Here is a 19,679-nt window from a genome sequence, read left to right as displayed (position 1 = left end):
TCAGTGTTAATGTCTCTCGCCCCTCTCTCTCTCAGTGTTCATGTCTCTCGCCCCTCTCTCTCTCAGTGTTCATGTCTCTCGCCCCCTCTCTCACTGTGTTAATGTCTCTCGCCCCTCTCTCTCTCAGTGTTCATGTCTCTCGCCCCTCTCTCTCTCAGTGTTAATGTCTCTCGCCCCTCTCTCTCAGTGTTAATGTCTCTCGCCCCTCTCTCTCTCAGTGTTCATGTCTCTCGCCCCCTCTCTCACTGTGTTAATGTCTCTCGCCCCTCTCTCTCTCAGTGTTAATGTCTCTCGCCCCTCTCTCTCTCAGTGTTCGTGTCTCTCGCCCCTCTCTCTCTCAGTGTTAATGTCTCTCGCCCCTCTCTCTCTCAGTGTTCATGTCTCTCGCCCCTCTCTCTCTCAGTGTTCATGTCTCTCGCCCCTCTCTCTCTCTGTGTTCATGTCTCTCGCCCCTCTCTCTCTCAGTGTTCATGTCTCTCGCCCCTCTGTCTCAGGTTGCCGTGGTGAAGATGAAGCACACAGAGAGAGTTTATGCCATGAAGATTCTCAATAAGTGGGAGATGTTGAAGAGGGCCGAGGTGAGTTTCGATCGGGTCCAGTTCTGCACCAGTTCTGGTCTGATGTCTACTATGTTTGTAGTCTTAGTTTTCTGGCTGTTAGCGTGTTGAATTTAACATGTTAGCATGTTGTGTGTACAGACGGCATGTTTCAGAGAAGAGCGAGACGTCCTGGTGAGAGGAGACAGTCAGTGGATCACGACTCTGCACTACGCTTTCCAGGACGACAACTATCTGGTCAGTACCGCGACTGCTGCAGTGAGTTCTGTTGCTGCTGGGACAGTTGATCATGTGTTGGGATGTGTTTTACTGCAGTACCTGGTGATGGACTACTACGTGGGCGGGGACCTGCTGACTCTGCTCAGTAAGTTTGAGGATCGTCTTCCAGAGGACATGTCCAAGTTCTACGTGGCTGAGATGGTGCTCGCCATCCACTCCATCCACCAGCAGCACTACATCCACAGGTACTGGTTTCACTGGTTACACTGGTGTCAGTATGGAGCAGACAGGTGTGGTTGACTTGGTGACAGATGTCTGGCTGAATGTGATGTAGCAGCTGGTTACCAATGGTAACATAACTCTTCCTGGCAGCAGTATCCTCTGGGAAATGTAGTCAGTTCCTGTTCAGCCTTCCTTCCTGTACAGAACCCAAAACTGGTTCCATTTCAATCAGACCGCCTCCCAGTCTGACCAGAACCGACTCCACAGTTACAGAAGCTCTTTTCACTAATGCCACAACGAAGGCTCACCCCTGCACCGCACTGAGCTGAGCAGCGCCGCATAAATGTTGCATTCATGTGATGTCGGAAAAAATCTAAAAATGACTTTCAGAATGGGATAATTCACATGAACGCCACCTCATGTCAGAAAAACAACTCGGCAACTCGGATCTTCCGACACCACATGAATGCAGCAAAAAGGTTTATCGGGCGCAGGGGGCGAGGCTGCAGAAGGACGCATTCGCTCACAGCCTCTAAATGAGCAACAGGTGGGAGATCAGGATAACATACCTGTCCTATTATAATGATCGGGGTGCACAACTGCACATCTTTTTTTGATGTAGTTCTCAAATATGGTTTATGAATTAACGTTACTTTCAGCTCCGCCATTTTGTGAAAGACTCATCGGAAATCACGTGTGATGCTGCCAGTTCCAATACGCGCACACTTTGAATTGTGCTCTACATAGTAATTATGAACTATATGTACCGTGTTGAATTCTGTGGAGGCAGACCATTAATTAAGCAAAATAAAATGACAAAAATCGCCCAAAAAATCGCCAAAAATGAAACCGACCGTGATGGACTCAGCCGATGGGCAATTGGCGATATATTCGTCCAATCACCCAAGCCTATTCTGTATTTCTTTCCTCATATAAGACGCTGAAGTCACGACCTGCTGCCACATCACTGTAGTTTGGTCCTGTATCGTTGCTCTGTCCCTCTGTCTCTGTGACTGTCCCCCAGTCACCTCGCTCTGAGAGAGACAGACAGGATGAGTAGAAGAAGAAGCTGCTGATGTTTCAGCTCTGACAGTCTGAGTGAAAGTTTGTGTTCTGCTGTTCTGACACTGCAGAACCGTCCAAAGTTCAATCTGTTGATGTCATTAAACTGTTTTTATTTAACTCGAATGTGTTTTTTGTGTCACAGAGACATTAAACCAGACAACGTCCTGCTGGATGTTAATGGTCACATCCGCCTCGCTGACTTTGGATCCTGTCTCCGCATGATGGAGGATGGCACGGTAACACAAACGCACACACACACACTGAATTTAGTCTTAAAGTTAACTGGGTCCAGTTCTGAGTTCTGGTCTGAGTCCTGCAGTGACGGCATTAAGGACTCGCTCTGTGGTGTCGGTGCAGGTGCAGTCCTCAGTGGCCGTGGGCACTCCAGACTACATCTCCCCAGAGATCCTGCAGGCGATGGAAGATGGGATGGGTCGTTATGGACCGGAGTGTGACTGGTGGTCTCTGGGGGTCTGCATGTACGAAATGCTGTATGGAGAAACGCCATTCTACGCCGAGTCGCTGGTGGAAACCTACGGCAAGATCATGAACCACGAGGTCAGTGTGTGTTAACATGTCATTAACATTCATCCATTAAATAAGACAATTATTAAAGTGTGTGAGACTTGTGTGTGGACACTGACAGTCAGGAGGCTGAAGCATCATCGGCCTGTTGTGTTCAGCTGAAACAAAAAGGTTTGAGCTCCTCTCGTGTTTCCAGGTCTGTTTGTCTCCAGACTCTCGTCCTACTTCCCCTTTTCTAAATCTAACTCGTCTCTCAGTGGACGAACCAGCCGCTGTCCTGCTCTCCATTTCTGTCTCATTATCCCTCTGCCGGTCTGTCTGCTTGTCTGTCTCTCGCTCTGTCCTCTTTAATCCACTTTCCTTTCATAGTTTTTCTTTTTCTGTGGTTGTCCTCAGGATCGTTTCCAGTTCCCCTCCCATGTGACCGACGTGTCCGAGGATGCAAAAGATCTGATCCAGCGGCTGCTCTGCTCGAGGGAACGTCGACTTGGTCTGAACGGGATCTCTGACTTTAAGAGCCACCTGTTCTTCAGCGGGATCGACTGGGACAACATCCGATCAACTGAGGCGCCCTACATTCCTGACGTGTCCTCGCCCACCGACACTTCCAACTTTGACGTAGACGACGATGTCCTCAAGAACCCAGTGAGACCCCAAGTCTTAAACCCACAATAGCCAGTTAGAGTGTACCAGTGCTACCATTATTAACCTGTCTAGTATTTCTGGTCCTGGTCTTTCACCTGTATATAAACTCTTGAGAACATAAGGAGCGTCCAGTCTGACACAGTGTTTCTCCTGCAGGACATCAGCCCTCCGACGTCTCACACTGGTTTCACTGGTCAGCATCTCCCCTTTGTTGGCTTCACCTTCACCACCGGCAGCTGCTTCGCTGACGGCAGCTCTGTCGGCCGGGTGGGTCAGGGCCTCCGGCAGGAGGAGGACGGAGGAGGGGGAGGGGGGCAGGAGGTGGAGGCGTTTGAGAGGAGGATCCGCCGTCTGGAACAGGAGAAACAAGAGCTGAACCGCAAACTGCAGGGTGAGACGGACACATTTTAAATACTGTAATTAAAACTACAGGATGTAAAATACTTCATGTGCTGATGTTGTCCTGCTGACCTCTGACCTCTGTGTGCAGAGTCGACCCAGGCCCTGCAGGCTCCGGCTCGAGGAGGAACTCTGACCCGAGACAAAGAGATCAAGAAGCTGAACGAGGAGATCGAACGGCTGAAGAAGAAGCTGGCAGGTCAGAGTCGTCATCGTAGTGAAAGTAGTGGTAGTGTTGGTAGTGTTAGTAGTAGTGTTGGTAGTGTTAGTAGTAGTGTTGGTAGTGTTAGTAATGTTAGTAATTGTAGTGTTAGTAGTAGTGTTAGTAGTAGTGTTGGTAGTGTTAGTAGTGTTGGTAGTGTTAGTAGTAGTGTTGGTAGTGTTAGTAGTAGTGTTGGTAGTGTTAGTAGTAGTGTTAGTAGTAGTGTTGGTAGTGTTATTAATGTTAGTAATTGTAGTGTTAGTAGTAGTGTTAGTAGTAGTGTTGGTAGTGTTAGTAGTGTTGGTAGTGTTAGTAGTAGTGTTAGTAGTAGTAGTGTTAGTAGTAGTAGTGTTGGTAGTGTTAGTAGTAGTGTTGGTAGTGTTAGTAATGTTAGTAATTGTAGTGTTAGTAGTAGTGTTGGTAGTGTTAGTAATGTTAGTAATTGTAGTGTTAGTAGTAGTGTTAGTAGTAGTGTTGGTAGTGTTAGTAGTAGTGTTGGTAGTGTTAGTAGTGTTGGTAGTGTTAGTAGTAGTGTTGGTAGTAGTAGTAGTGTTTGTAGTGTTAGTAGTAGTGTTGGTAGTGTTAGTAGTAGTGTTGGTAGTGTTGGTGGTAGTAGTGTTGGTAGTAGTAGTGTTGGTGGTAGTGTTGGTAGTAGTGTTGGTAGTGTTAGTAGTAGTAGTGTTGGTGGTAGTGTTGGTAGTAGTGTTGGTAGTCGTGTTTGTAGTGTTGGTAGTAGTGTTGGTAGTGTTGGTGGTAGTGTTGGTAGTGTTGGTGGTAGTGTTGGTAGTAGTGTTGGTAGTGTTAGTAGTAGTGTTGGTAGTGTTGGTAGTAGTGTTAGTAGTGTTAGTAGTGTTAGTAGTGTTGGTAGTAGTGGTAGTAGTGTTGGTAGTAGTGTTGATAGTGTTGGTAGTGGTAGTAGTAGTGTTGGTGGTAGTAGCGTTGGTAGTGTTAGTAGTAGTGTTGGTAGTGTTGGTGGTAGTAGTGTTGGTAGTAGTAGTGTTGGTAGTAGTGTTGGTAGTGTTGGTGGTAGTAGTGTTGGTAGTAGTAGTGTTGGTAGTAGTGTTGGTAGTGGTAGTAGTAGTGTTGGTGGTAGTAGCGTTGGTAGTGTTAGTAGTAGTGTTGGTAGTGTTGGTGGTAGTAGTGTTGGTAGTAGTGTTGGTGGTAGTGTTGGTAGTGTTAGTAGTGTTGGTGGTGTTGGTAGTGCTGGTAGTAGTGTTTGTAGTGTTGGTAATAGTTTTGGTAGTGGTAGTAGTGGTAGTGTTGGTAGTAGTGGTAGTGTTAGTAGTGGTAATGTTTGTAGTGTTGGTAGTAGTGGTAGTGTTGGTAGTGGTGGTATTGGTAGTAGTGGTAGTGTTAGTAGTGGTAGTACTGGTAGTGTTGGTAGTACTGGTAGTGTTGGTAGTAGTGGTAGTGTTAGTAGTGGTAGTGTTGGTAGTAGTGGTGGTGTTAGTAGTGGTAATGTTGGTAGTGTTGGTAGTGTTGGTAGTACTGGTAGTGTTGGTAGTAGTGGTAGTGTTAGTAGTGGTAGTGTTGGTAGTAGTGGTGGTGTTAGTAGTGGTAATGTTGGTAGTGTTGGTAGTAGTGGTAGTGTTGGTAGTACTGGTAGTGTAGTAGTGGTCGTGTTAGTAGTGGTGGTAGTGGTAATAGTAGTGTTAGTAGTGTTAGTAGTTGTGTTAGTAATGTCAGTAGTGTTAGTAATAGTAACAGTCACAGCAGAAATAATTTAATCAGCAGCAGTTTTAATCATATCTGTCAAGAAAACCACAAAGATGTTAAAGACGTAGAACCAGACGCCATAGACGTAGCACCAGGCGCTGTAGACGGATCAGTAATAGTAATACTGGACTGAGTACCAGCAGCAGTAGCACTGTAGTATTGACAGTAGTACTAACAGTAGTAGTGACAGTAGTTGTACAAGTCAAACTGTATTTAGTATTTGGTCATCTTTAGCATTCAGCACTCCTCTGATGTGGTAGACTCTGATAGGCTGGAGCACCAGTTGGAGGAGGCGGTCACACTCAGGCAGGACTACGAGAGCTCCGCCTCCAAACTGAAGACCCTGGAGAAGCAGGTGAAGACACTGAGACAAGAGAAGGACGACGTCCACAAGGTACTACACTGATCAATAATCGCTAATCACACATCTGATCATGTGGTTCATGACCCAGGAGATCAATATTTATAATCAGCAGCATGATCCACAGAAGTTTATTATCAGGTCTGATCAGGTTCAGATCTCCATGGATCAGTTTTTATTGTGTACAGGTCTACATTTAATGATATTAGTGACATTGTTTATTAGTGTATGTATGTGTGTGTGTGTGTGTGTACATATATATATATATATGTATATATATATATATATATATATATTTATATGTGTATATATATATATATATATATATATATATTTATATGTGTATACATATATATGTGTATATATATATATATATATATATATATATATATTTATATGTGTATACATATATATGTGTATACATATATATATATATATATATATATATATATATGTGTATATATATATATGTATACACACACACACACACACATATATTCAACATTACAGTTGAAACCAGAAGTTTACATACACTGTATAAAAAGACACATAACCTTTTTTTTCTCACTGTCTGACATTAAATCAGACTAAACGTTTCCTGTTCCTGGTCAGTCAGGATTACCAACATTATTTATTTTTGCTAAATGCCAGAATAATGAGAGAGATAATTTTTTATGACTTTCTTCAAAGTCAAAAGTTTACATACACCAAGATTACTATGCCTTTAAACAATTTGGGAAAGCCCAGATGATGATGTCATGGCTTTGGAAGCTTCTGATAGGTTAACAGACAACATTTGAGTTAATTACAGGCACACCTGTGGATGTATTTTAAGGCACACCTCAAACACACTGCTTCTTTGTATGACATCATGGGAAAATCAAAAGAAATCAGCCAAGATATCAGGAAGAGAATTGTGGACTTCCACAAGTCTGGTTCAACCTTGGGTACAATTTCCAGATGCCTGAAGGTGCCACGTTCATCTGTTCAAACAATTTTACACAAGTATAAACACCATGGGAATGTCCAGCCATCACATCGCCCAGGAAGGAGACAGGTTCTGTGTCCCAGAGATGAACGTGCTTTGGTGCGAAATGTGCGTATCAACCCCAGAACAAAAGCAAAAGACCATGTGAAGATGCTGGCTGAAGCTGGTAAGCGAGTCATTATCCACAGTGAAACCAGTCCTGTACCGACATGGGCTGAAAGGCCACTCAGCGAGGAAGAAGCCATTACTCCAAAAGCAACATAAAAAGCCAGATTACAGTTTGCAAATGCACACAGGGACAAAGACCTTAATTTTTGGAGACATGTCCTGTGGTCTGATGAAACTAAAATTGGCCATAATGACCATCGTTACATTTGGAGGAAAAAGGGGGAAGCTTGCAAGCCTGAGAACACCATCCCAACTGTGAAGTACATCACAGCATCAGCAGCATCATGTTGTGGGGGTGTTCTGCTGCAGGAGGGACTGGTGCACTTTACAAAATAGATGGCATCATGAGGAAAGAACATTATGTAGAAATATTGACTCAACATCTCAAGACATCAGCCAGGAAGTTAAAGCTTGGGTGCAAATGGGTCTTCCAAATGGACAATGACACTAAGTATACCGCCAAATCAGTTACAAAGTGGCTTAAGGACAACAAAGTCAATGTTTTGGAGTGGCCATCACAAAGCCCTGATCTCAATCCTCTAGAAAATTTGTGGGCAGAGCTGAAAAGGCATGTGCGAGCAAGGCGGCTTACAACCCAGACTCGGTTACACCGGTTCTGTCAGGAGGAATGGGCCAAAATTCCAGCAAACTATTGTGAGAAGCTTGTGGAAGGAATCCCAAAACGTTTGACCCAAGTCATGCAGTTTAAAGCCAATGCTGCCAAATACTGAGAAATGTATGTAAACTTCTGACTGACTTCTGAGAAAGTAATGAAAAATTGTCTTAAAAATTCTCTCTCTCATTATTCTGGCATTTAGCAAATATAAATAATGTTGGTAATCCTGACTGACCTAGAACAGGAAACGTTTAGTCTGATTTAATGTCAGACAGTGAGAAAAAAAAGGTTATGTGTCTTTTTATACAGAGTATGTAAACTTCTGGTTTCAACTGTATATATACATGTCTCAGTATTATATCGTCTGTACTTCGTGTCCTGACCATGTCCTCCTCCTGCTCCTGTGTGAGCAGCAGCTGGCCGACTCTCTGGAGCGTCTGAGGAGTCAGACGAAGGAGCTGAAGGAGGCTCACTCTCAGAGGAAGTTGGCCCTGCAGGAGTTCTCGGAGCTGTCGGAGAGGATGGCCGACCTGCGCTCCTCCAAACAGCGTCTGTCCCGTCAGCTCCGGGACAAGGAGGAGGAAATGGACGCCCTCCTTCAGAAGATGGACGCCATGAGACAGGAGATCCGCAAGACCGAGAAGAACCGCAAAGAGGTGAGACAGCTTAACACTCAACAGACTGCTTTCAGTGATGAAGATCATGAGACGTGGTTGAAAGTTCTGTTGAAATAGTAGTTTACATTATTATTATTTTTTACAAATTAAGGAGTTAGACAAAAGTTGTTTGAGCCATGTCTCCTGGACTTCATCAGCAGGGTCAGCTGGACTCAAAAAGTCTCATTGATTAAAAAGAATCTGACCAAATATCAACTGATGGAAAACTGTTAGATTAAGATCAGAACCAAAGTTTCACCATCAACATTTAATAAAGTCACATAACAACAGAAGCTCAGAGTTGAATCCATCATGAATAAATAAATATTATTATCTGTAACACCTGGTGCCGCCTCCTCAAATAGCAGCAGCTGTTTCCAGCTGTGGTTAATCCACTGACAGGAAGTTAAACTATAACAATAAAATTGACCTTCAGAATAAAAGCATTGTGTGTTTGTCAGCTGGAGGCTCAGCTGGACGACGCGAAGGCAGAGGCGTCGAAGGAGAGGAAGCTGAGGGAGCACAGTGAGGTTTACTCCAAACAGCTGGAGACGGAGCTGGAGAGCCTGAAGGTCAGAGGTCACACACACACGCGCACACACACACACACACACACACACACACACACACCAGTGTGTGTGTCTGTGTCTGAAACTGAAACTGGTCCTCACTAAAGTAGAAATACAACGGCACACAATCAGAAGGGGCTAATGGTTGTTCTGGTTCTGGTCTCAGTCTCAGCAGGGTCGGGGAGCAGCAGCCGGGGGGGTGGAGTCTCAGCAGGAGCTGTCCCGTCTGAAGGCGGAGCTCGACAAGAAGGTCCTGTTCTACGAGGAGGAGCTGCTGAGGAGAGACTCCGCCCACTCCTCAGAGATCAAAAACCTCCGTAAAGACCTGCATGAGTCCGAGGGGGCGCAGCTCGCCGCCAACAAGGAGCTGCTGCAGCTCCGAGACAAGCTGGACAAGACCAAGAGGGACAGGTGAGTCCTGAACCAGGTCTATATGAGGGACAGGTGAGTCCTGAACCAGGTCTATATGAGGGACAGGTGAGTCTTGAACCAGGTGTTGTGTGTTCCTGCAGGCAGACAGAGATGGATGAATCTGTTGCAGCTCTGAAGGAGAAACATGAACGAGAGAAAAACCTGCTGACAGAAGAAAACCGCAAACTGACGGCTGAAACTGACAAGGTGACTGAAACGTTCTGAACTCAACACGTTGATGTGTCATAAGATCGTCCTGGTTATTGCAGCTGTCTGAGGTGTAGGACACTCAAACCAATCATATCTGTGTTACAGTCACTGTCACTGCACATGCTCAGTAACTGTCCTCCTCTGTCGTCTCAGCTGTGCTCATTTGTGGACAAACTGACGGCTCAGAATCGTCAGCTGGAGGACGATCTTCAGGACCTGTCGTCTAAGAAGGAGAGCGTGGCTCACTGGGAGGCTCAGATCGCTGAGATCATCCAGTGGTGAGTCGTCTGTCTGATCATGTGACTGTGGTCGACCACCAGGGGGTGCTCTGTTTTTAATGTGTGTGTGTGTGTGTGTGTGTGTGTGTGTGTGTGTGTGTGTGTGTGTGTGTGTGTGTTCAGGGTGAGTGACGAGAAGGACGCTCGAGGTTACCTTCAGGCTCTGGCCACCAAGATGACAGAGGAGCTGGAGACACTGCGCAGCTCCAGTCTGGGGACAAGACCTCTGGTAACACACACTAACGCGCACACACACACACACACACACACACACACACACACACACACACACACACACACACACACACACACAACCAGTCCAGGATCGAGCAGCAACACCAGTCCTCAGACCCTGAAAACCTGGAGAGCCTGGAACAGAAAAGCATTTCTGGAGGAGGACAAAAACATCCTGGAAAACTTGTAGTCTGATAGTTTGATCAATGTCCAAAATAAGGCTGCAAGGCTTTTATTGTGAAACAGCTTGAAGGAGGAAGTGTTGAGCGTTCAATACTTCCTGTTCAGTTGTTTCACAATAAAAGCCTGAGTCGTCTGTCTGATCCTCTTCAGGTGTTTCATCAGCCAACTCAAATACCTGAACAGGATCAGACAGACTATCAGACAGACGAGTCAGTCCAGAAACAAACCTGTTAACAAGATGACACACAGACTGACACACTGTACTGCATATACTGTGTCTGTGGTTCTGTCTGTACTGTCTGTGGTTCTGTCTTCGTCTCTTGTGTCTGTGGTTCTGTCTTCGTCTCTTGTGTCTGTACTGTCTGTGGTTCTGTCTTCGTCTCTTGTGTCTGTGGTTCTGTCTTCGTCTCTTGTGTCTGTGGTTCTGTCTTCGTCTCTTGTGTCTGTGGTTCTGTCGTCGTCTCTTGTGTCTGTGGTTCTGTCTTCGTCTCTTGTGTCTGTACTGTCTGTGGTTCTGTCTTCGTCTCTTGTGTCTGTGGTTCTGTCTTCGTCTCTTGTGTCTGTGGTTCTGTCTTCGTCTCTTGTGTCTGTGGTTCTGTCGTCGTCTCTTGTGTCTGTGGTTCTGTCTTCGTCTCTTGTGTCTGTGGTTCTGTCTTCGTCTCTTGTGTCTGTACTTGTGTCAGTCGTCCGTGTCTGTGTTGACATTTCTTTTAATCTGCTGTCTCAGCCTGAGTCAGGAGTGGCCACGCCTCCTAAGAAGCCCTGGCCTCCTATTGGCGGAGACAGGAGGGTGAGTGTGTTGAGTCACTGCTTCCAGCCAATCAGGATTCACACTACCTCTTTATGGGTGGGTTCTAAGAAGCTTGCATGGCTGTTGGCTTGCATGTCTGTCACTCACAATAATCTCCAGGTGTTTTAGACTTCTGGAGGTTTTATTACAGATTCTATTAGTTCTTGACACAGGTGTTGTGGGGGTCGTTGAAGGAGACCAGAGCTCCTTTCAGGCTCTGAGCATCCTGGAGGACATTTTATCAGTTTCTAAGGGAGTTCTGGGGGTCCTAGAGAGCATTTGGAAGGGGTCCTTGAACACTGAGGGTGATCCAGCAGTCATTTATGGTTCCCAGTCCTTGAGGCAGGAACAGGGTTCTTAGCATGTTCAATGGGTCTTAAGGAATTGCAGTATTCAGGGCAGTGGGGGTCTTTAAGGTAGTTCCAGAGTCCTCCAGTAGTGCTGGAAAGGGTTCTTGTGGTTCTTGACAGGATTTGTGTTTGATCCAGAGGGAATTCAGTTAGGCCATGGGAAGTTCAGGGATGGAGTCCTTGAGGGGCCCTCCAGGGGTTCTGTAGAGCTTCCAAGAGTGCTTGAAGGGTTATTGTGGTTCTTGAGACAGAAGCAGGGTCTTAAACTTTGACTAAAGGTCATTGGAGAGCTCCAGGGTCCTTGAATGATTCCGGTGGCTCGCTCGGCAGCTTCAGTCACAACAGTCCTTGAGGGATCCCAGGGTTGAGTCATCAGAGCTCTGAGATGACGTTCTCTGGTGTCATGTTGTGATGTCATCTGATGATGTCATCACTGTGCTGTAACATCTGTGACATCGTCCATCAGGAGGTCTGACAGGATCAGATGTGTTCATGGGCTGCTCTGATTGGCTGACTGCTCCATCTGTTCTCGTCTATAAGGGGAAGCTTTGGTGTGAAGGTGCTTACAGACAGCCGCCGGACGCAGAGCTACCTGTGATCCTGTCGGCCTGAACGCCAGCGGCCGCTGAACACCAGCGGCTGCTGCTCACCGCCATCAGCCTCATCACAGATACAGAGAGCAGGTTGTGGCTTCAAATGACGACGGCTCGCTGTCTGAAAGCACCCGATATGATCCGTGTTGTTGCCATGGTTACCTGCTGCCTGATGTGGGCGGGGCTTCAGCAGTGATTAAACAGCTGTTTAAGGTACAATAGAACCCCAGCAGACAGGACTGACTCTGTCTCTCTCGTCTCCACCTGCAGGACCCGCTGTGGAAGGTGCGTCGCAGTCAGAAGCTGGACATGTCGGCTCGTCTGGAGCTGCAGTCGGCTCTGGACGCTGAGATCAGAGCCAAGCAGCTTGTTCAGGAGGAGCTGCGTAAAGTCAAAGCTACCAACATCAACCTGGAGAGGTCAGAGGTCACGCAGGGTCAATCCTTACCTGTCTGTCTCTCCTCACCTGTCCCCCTCCTCACCTGTCTGTCTGTCTGTCTGTCTGTCTGTCTGCAGTAAGCTGAAGGAGTCCGAGGAGAGGAGCAGGGAGATGGGGGAGCAGATGGAGAGTCTGAAGAAGGAGATGGAGGACAGTCGCACCCGCTCTGACAAAGGTGAGAGTGAGTCCCTCAGATCATCGTCGTGAAGTGAGGAGAGCTTCATCAGGTGACACATACTCACCTGTTCTGTCTCTGTGCAGGTCTGAAGCTTCCAGACTTCCAGGACTCCATCTTTGAATACTTCAACACCTCTCCTCTGGCTCCTGACCTCACCTTCAGAGTGAGTCACCTGTCTGTCTGTCTCACCTGTCTGTGTCTCACACCTGTCTGTGTGTCTCACCTGTCTTTCTCACCTGTCTGTGTGTCTCACCTGTCTTGTGTGTCTCACCTGTCTGTATGTCTCACCTGTCTGTATGTCTCACCTGTCTGTGTGTCTCACCTGTCTGTGTGTCCCACCTGTCTGTGTCTGTTCATCAGGTGCTGATGTTTCTTTAAAGGGTCTTCATACAGAAACGTTGTGATGTCATCAGTTCACATGTTAATTCATAATTAAACTACAAGAAGAACTTTAGTCTCAGTTAAACACTGAAGACAAACAAACAGAAATCGTTTTCATACTTATTATAATTATTAAAGTTATTGTTGACGCCTGTCACCAGGTCAGATCCAGACTGATCTGTCATGAATGTCTGAGGACAGAAGCTGATCTGTCGTCTGCTGCGCGTGGCCATGTTTTGGCCACAGGGGGCGCCACAATCAACAACCACATTTAAGTTTGTTGTAGCAGCTTCATGGAGAAACTTCTCTTAAAACACTTTCACACAATCAAGTTTAAAGATCTGATATTATTAACATACAAGAGTGAAATATTTAGTGTCAGTGTTCAGCCAATCACAGAACCCAAAACAAACCAAGCATCAGGTCCCATGATGATGATGTCATCAGGTGTAGTGTTGAGTGTCTGAAGTTGTTGTTTGTTTCTCTCTGCAACATGGAGGCGTCCGTTTGCTCCGCCTCCTCGCTGCTCGCTCTCTGGGAAGAAGTAAGTTCATTCGCCAAATTACCCACAATCCCCTGCATACCACCTCCCCTACCCACAATCCTCTGGGGCAGCTAGCTGTCCATCTAACGTCAGTGGTAGCTGCTACAGTAGTAATGTAGTACTACATTACTACTGTAGTACTACAGTAGCACAAACAGTAGCTGAAGCTTTCCTCCTGTCATGTTGTTCAGTGTCAGTATTGATCAGATTGAGTCAGTATTGATCGGACTGAGTCAGTATTGATCGGACTGAGTCAGTATTGATCGGACTGAGTCAGTATTGATCGGATTGAGTCAGTATTGATCTGTGACAGAGTGAAGTCTCAGTGACAAATGTGTTTCATCAGGTTTTCTTCAGATTCATTGATCAGTGACATTTGCTTCTAAATTGCATCTTGTCAGTTTGAAGTATGACATCACATATTTTTTAGAAATTTGTCATAATTTATTCACAAATCATCAAACGTGTTTGTAAATCTTGTGTGTGAATCCTGAAACATGTTGAGACGAGTTTCTCTGTGTTGTAATCACATAACACAACATCCCAACATGACCTGAACGCAGCACGACTCCTGATGGATCCTATTAAACTGATCATAGAATTAAGGTGACGGATGGTGAAGCTTCATTCAGAAGGGAGGAACTGAATTTCTCAGGAACATAACTGACTTATTGTAACACTTGTGAGACGACAGGATCTGCTCTCTAACAGAGGCCAAGCCCCGCCCCTTCTGGTCGACCACGATGAGACCTGAACTCAGAAAAAATCTGTACGGTAATTAATGTAGAGAGACGAGTATAAAATTATAACATAATTAAATTCCATTTGAGTTGTGCCATGAAACACACAGTGTTTATCAGTTTAAGAGATCATTTTTCAACTCGACAGTCGCAGTTTGTCATCAAACTAATCGAGTGTCCAGCGATGAAAAGACGACAGTCAGTGAGTGACGTTATCTCGTTGAACTCTCACTGTGACCTCGTAGAGTCGTCCTGCTTATCAGCTCGCTGCACCACAGAGATGAAGAGGAAGTGCTTCCTTCTCACAGTCCTCTGGGACTTTACTGAGAGTGAGACTCAAAAATCATCTTCTTTCTTATGGATTGTTTTTCTTTGGAACCCCTGGTTCTGTTGTCACAACCACAGGCGAGGAAGCTTGTTGTTAATTATGTAGCTCATCAGAACCAAAGTGCACCGAACGACATCGCAACAACCAGGTGCACCTACAAGTTTGTACATTCAACAGGAGAGGTGACATCAGGAGGGAGGTGAGAGAGAGCAGAGCAGGTGTGACTGACAGCAGACAGGAGGTTGTCACCTGGTTAATCGACTGCAGGAGGCGTCGTTCTCTCAGACAGTTTACCTGCGCTGCCATTAAAACACCTGGACGGCTTTGTGGGAAACATCATGTTAAAGTGTGTCAGCTTCACATGTTGGTGTTTCCTTTCACCTGCAGACCACAGACATAGACTCCACCCCCCAGAAGTCAGAGACCACGCCCCCCTCCCCCTCCACCATCTCTGAACATGAGGTGAGTCTCCAACACCAACCGTCTGTCTGTAATCTGTAAACTGCACCTTTACCTGTCCTCAGTCAGCCACCTGTCTGTGTCAACAGGAAGTTAAACCTGCCTCAGTCCCAGCGAGCCCCTCCCCCACCTACCAGAGCTCAGCACTGACCACACTAAAGGTACGCACAGGTGTGATGTTACCTGAGAAGGATGGCACACTCGACCAGAGTCATTAGGAGTTCTTAATTAACTGCTGCTGTTAAATAACATAGTGTGTGTGTGTGTGTGTGTGTGTGTGTGTGTGTGTGTGTGTGTGTGTGTGTGTGTGTCCACAGCCTAAAGCTCACCAGCTGAGTATCAAGACGTTCTCCAGTCCCACTCAGTGCACACACTGCACCTCACTGATGGTCGGCCTCATCAGGCAGGGATACGCCTGTGAAGGTACACACACACACACACACACACACACACACACACACACACACACACACACACACACACACACACACACACTCTCTCTCTCTCACTCTCTCTCTCTCTCTCTCTCTCTCAACTGGAGCCTCCAGATTAAAGGTTCTTGTTGAAGGCAAAAGATTCACCCTCTGACTCTGTCTCACTCTCTGTCTCACCCTCTGACTCTGTCTCACTCTCTGTCTCACCCTCTGACTCTGTCTCACTCTCTGTCTCACCCTCTGACTCTGTCTCACTCTCTGTCTCACCCTCTGACTCTGTCTCACTCTCTGTCTCACTCTCTGACTCTGTCTCACTCTCTGTCTCACCCCCTGTCTCTGTCTCACCCCCTGTCTCTGTCTCACCCCCTGTCTCTGTCTCACCCCCTGACTCTGTCTCACTCTCTGTCTCACCCCCTGACTCTGTCTCGCCCTCTGACTCTGTCTCACTCTCTGACTCTGTCTCACCCCCTGACTCTGTCTCACCCCCTGTCTCTGTCTCACCCCCTGACTCTGTCTCGCCCTCTGTCTCTGTCTCACCCCCTGACTCTGTCTCGCTCTCTGACTCTGTCTCACTCTCTGACTCTCTGTCTCACCCTCTGACTCCCTGTCTCACCCTCTGACTCTGTCTCACTCTCTGACTCTCTGTCTCACCCTCTGACTCTCTGTCTCGCCCTCTGACTCTGTCTCACTCTCTGACTCTCTGTCTCACCCTCTGACTCCCTGTCTCGCCCTCTGACTCTGTCTCACTCTCTGACTCTCTGTCTCACCCTCTGACTCTCTGTCTCGCCCTCTGACTCTGTCTCACTCAATTCAATTCAATTCAACAGGCTTTATTGGCATGACTGTGTGTTACAATATTTCCAAAGCAAAGGATTACAGAAAAAAGAATACATAGATAATTAATAATTAATAATAATTTAAAAAATAAATTAATAAATAAAAAGAAGAAAGGAAAGTGTGTGTGTGTGTGTGTGTGTGTGTGTGTGTGTGTGTGTGCGCGTGTGTGCGTGCGTGCGTGCGTATCAGTGTGCAGGTAAGGACCCAGTGAGGAGCAGCTGCTCATGAGGAGGAGATCGTGTCAGGTGTTGGCAGCTTCTCTTCTCCTGTGGCAGCCTCACATATTCTGCTGCATCTGCAGCAGTGGCACTTTTCTCTCCCAGTAGATGTTGTATTTTTTCTATTTCTGAGAGTTTGTCGAAATGTGAGGTTGTGTGTGTGATTTTGTTGTAGAGTTGTGTTCTGATGTCTGTGTATGTGTCAGTGCAGCAGGAAGTGTCTGAGTGGACCGAGCCGACACAGCCGCTCCTCTCTGGGCAGCCACGTCTGTCTGTGCCGGCCGCTCTCTCAGGCCCGGCTGTGGCTGCTGAGTCTACATAGTCAACGTTTCCCTCAGTGTCGGGTCGGTTACAGAGCTCAGATAATCTGCCGGGGAGTATTGTCTGTTTAGGGCCAAACAGCATTGGAGTTTGCTTTGGGTTTTGGTTGCAGATGTCCAATAGTTGATGTAATTGTCTTTTTCTTTTGCTATAATTTGGTGGGGCCGGATTGTGTGAGGGCGGTCTTGGTGCCCGGTGCTGTTGGAGCTGAGCCTCTGGACCAGCCGGCTGAGGGGACTCCTGTCTTTGCTCTCCTCTTGGCATTGTAGGGCTTTGTAGTAGGGATGTCCCGATCAGGTTTTTTTTACCCCGATCCCGATCTGAGTCATTTAATATTTAGTATCTGCCGATACCAAGTCCCGATCCGATAATTAGCCCTAACTAATATTTTCTTAGATAATACAGCTGCATTAAGAAAAAAAATCACCTGCATCCAAGCTGTTCTTAATAGCTTTTTTTATTTTGTTGAAACAAAGTAAATACTTTCATATGGCTCTTTCTTATTCTGCATATCCTATTGCAACATTGGTTTTCATTAGTTTTTTTTTTTTTTTTTAACAAAAACAACAAGTAAACAAAGTCAGTAACTAAACCCTGATCCTCTACCACAGAGGTGGGCTGGTTATCCAGAGCGATGAATTCAGTGACCTTCTCTGTAATATTTGTAGCCATGTCGCTGACTTGAGGATATTTCTCTTTCCTTTTGAAAGTATCCACGAGTGTTTGTTGCTTCGGTGCCTTTGCCTGTATTGCTTGAGTGAACTCATGTTTTTGTTTATGTGCCATATCAAATTTGTAGTATTAAATGCAGCTCTTTTGTTACCAGCTCGCGAAACGGTAGTATTGCAGATGTTACATGTTGCCGTTGGACTGCTTTCGCTTTCGCTTTCGCTTTCGCTTTCGCTTTCTAATTTGAAATATTTCCACACTGCAGACATTTTATCCACAGGTTCTCCAGACTAACGTTACGAGCACGACTGCATTCTGCCACAAATTGTGCTCCGTTGACGACAGCTGACGTAAAAATAATCGGGCTTGGGTCCACGTTCGAAATTGCCGATCCCGATCAGTGAAAAAATGCCCATATCGGCCCCGATCCCGCAATCGGGATCGGGACATCCCTACTTTGTAGTGGTGGAGCCGGGCTCGCTGGTTTTGAGGTGTTGGTAGAATTTTATAGCTCTTTTTTGGATCCAACAGGGGAAACTGGCCTAATTCAGCTCTGCATCCGTTGTTGGGGGAGTTCCTGTGGACTTTGAGAATGCTTTTGCAGATCTCTGTGTGCAGCTTTCCATTGGGTGTTTGTCCCATTTTTCAAAGTCTTGGTTTATGAGAGGGCCCCACACTTCACTGCCGTACAATAAGATTAGTCCAGAAAGCTCTTCTGCCCTTGTCTCGGAGATCCTTAATGGCCAGATTGAAGTTTCCTGTCGATGTGATATTTAGTCCTAAATATGTGTAGCTGTGTGTGTGTTCTGTGTCCGTAGAGTCCAGGTGGAACCGGTGTTGGTTTTTCTGACTCTTAGGTCGTTTCTGGAAGACCATGACTTTTGTCTTTTCCAGGTTAACGGTCAGGGCCCAGGTCTGACAGAACTTCTGCAGGTGATCTAGTTGCTTTTGTAGAGCCTCCTTTGATGGAGCGAGCAGTATTAGGTCATCTGCAAATAATAAGCATTTGACTTCTATGTCGGAGAGGGTGAGACCAGGGATATCGGACTCTTCCAGGGATTTGGCCAATTCATCTATGTAGATGTTAAACAGGGTGGGGCTCAGACTGCAGCCCTGCTTCACCCCTCTACTTTGGGGAAGAAGTCTATTTCCATGATTCCAATTTTTACAGCGCATTTGTTATTTATGTACATTGTCTTAATGATATCGTAGGTTTTTCCTCCAATACCTTTTTGTAGTAGTTTCAGAAACAGACCATGATGCCAAATTGAGTCGAATGCTTTCTTGAACGTGGTCTGGATGGTCTGGATGGCGGTCTGGGGGTGCTGCAGGCCGACCTGCTCCTTCTTTGGGGAGTGGACTGGTCTCGGTTGAGAGCGACATCCTTCAGTGTCCGGGCGAAGATGGGGACGGTGTTTTTAAGTAGATGGACGTGGTCATAAAGGCAGCTGATGTCCAGGGTGGGGTGGCGGGCCAGGTGGACGTTGGGCCTCAGGACAGTCTCTGGAGACGCTGCTGTTGATCCTGTGGATGGTGTCTTGTTTGTGGTGTTGGTCTGTCTGCTGGGTAGGTGGAGCCTCTTGGTCCTGGTGTCTCTGGGTGGGTGGAGCCTCTCTGTCCTGGTGTCTCTGGGTGGGGCTCCCAGGGTCCTGGTTGTGGTCTGGGTGTGAGTCTAGCTGTCCTGTCAGGTCTGGGGTGACTCTGTCTGTCTCCTGGAGCTTCTGTAACAGAGAGGCCAGCTCTCTCCTGTGGCTCTCTCTCTCCTCTCTCAGCTCCTTCACCTCCTCTGTCAGGGCGCTCAGCGCTGCCAAGTGGCTCTCCTGGTGCTGCTGCAGCTCTCTGATCTCAGTCCTCAGGGTGCTCAGCTGGCCTCCTCCTGGCTCGGCTGATGGCTGATCAGCTCTCTCAGCTGGACCAGCTCTCTCTCCAGCTCACTGAACTTCACCTTCATGTCGGTGATGCTGGGCTCTTTCCTTTATAAGGGGAAAGTCCAGCTCAAACTGCTCTGTGAAGAAGACCAGGTTGCTGACGTCTCCATTCTTGTAGGAGTCAGAGAAGAGTGTCTCTGGTCTGTCCTTCATTACTTTCTGTTTGTGTGCCTTCCTGGCACTTTCATTTTTGAGATCTTGTGTGTAGAAGAGAGGAACAGCTCCTGTCTGAGCTGTGTCTGAGGC

General features: G+C 46.7%; 1 protein-coding gene across 6 annotated transcripts in view; it reads left to right on the top strand.

Moving 5' to 3' along the window:
* Positions 1–19,679, top strand: part of cdc42bpb (CDC42 binding protein kinase beta (DMPK-like)) — a 44,073-nt gene that overhangs the window by 14,875 nt on the left and 9,519 nt on the right. For 2 of the 6 annotated variants that reach the window (XM_073492566.1, XM_073492571.1), the window contains exons 3-25: positions 495–578; positions 699–794; positions 873–1,021; positions 2,206–2,299; positions 2,421–2,621; positions 2,985–3,233; positions 3,390–3,624; positions 3,724–3,831; positions 5,811–5,944; positions 8,097–8,339; positions 8,801–8,911; positions 9,075–9,319; positions 9,421–9,526; positions 9,683–9,807; positions 9,931–10,036; positions 10,952–11,014; positions 12,228–12,376; positions 12,474–12,571; positions 12,658–12,737; positions 13,455–13,499; positions 14,955–15,029; positions 15,116–15,187; positions 15,344–15,449. In XM_073492566.1, coding sequence (XP_073348667.1) covers positions 495–578; positions 699–794; positions 873–1,021; positions 2,206–2,299; positions 2,421–2,621; positions 2,985–3,233; positions 3,390–3,624; positions 3,724–3,831; positions 5,811–5,944; positions 8,097–8,339; positions 8,801–8,911; positions 9,075–9,319; positions 9,421–9,526; positions 9,683–9,807; positions 9,931–10,036; positions 10,952–11,014; positions 12,228–12,376; positions 12,474–12,571; positions 12,658–12,737; positions 13,455–13,499; positions 14,955–15,029; positions 15,116–15,187; positions 15,344–15,449 — 2,974 coding nt within the window. The remainder of the gene's footprint in view (positions 1–494; positions 579–698; positions 795–872; positions 1,022–2,205; positions 2,300–2,420; positions 2,622–2,984; positions 3,234–3,389; positions 3,625–3,723; positions 3,832–5,810; positions 5,945–8,096; positions 8,340–8,800; positions 8,912–9,074; positions 9,320–9,420; positions 9,527–9,682; positions 9,808–9,930; positions 10,037–10,951; positions 11,015–12,227; positions 12,377–12,473; positions 12,572–12,657; positions 12,738–13,454; positions 13,500–14,954; positions 15,030–15,115; positions 15,188–15,343; positions 15,450–19,679) is intronic. The other 4 variants (XM_073492568.1, XM_073492572.1, XM_073492567.1 and 1 more) reach the window with 3 other exon arrangements.

This window comes from Pagrus major, chromosome 22 (genome assembly GCF_040436345.1).
Source record: "Pagrus major chromosome 22, Pma_NU_1.0".
NCBI classification, from domain to species: domain Eukaryota; kingdom Metazoa; phylum Chordata; class Actinopteri; order Spariformes; family Sparidae; genus Pagrus; species Pagrus major.
Note: the sequence above shows the minus strand (reverse complement) of the source record. Positions and strands in the feature narration are given on the sequence as shown.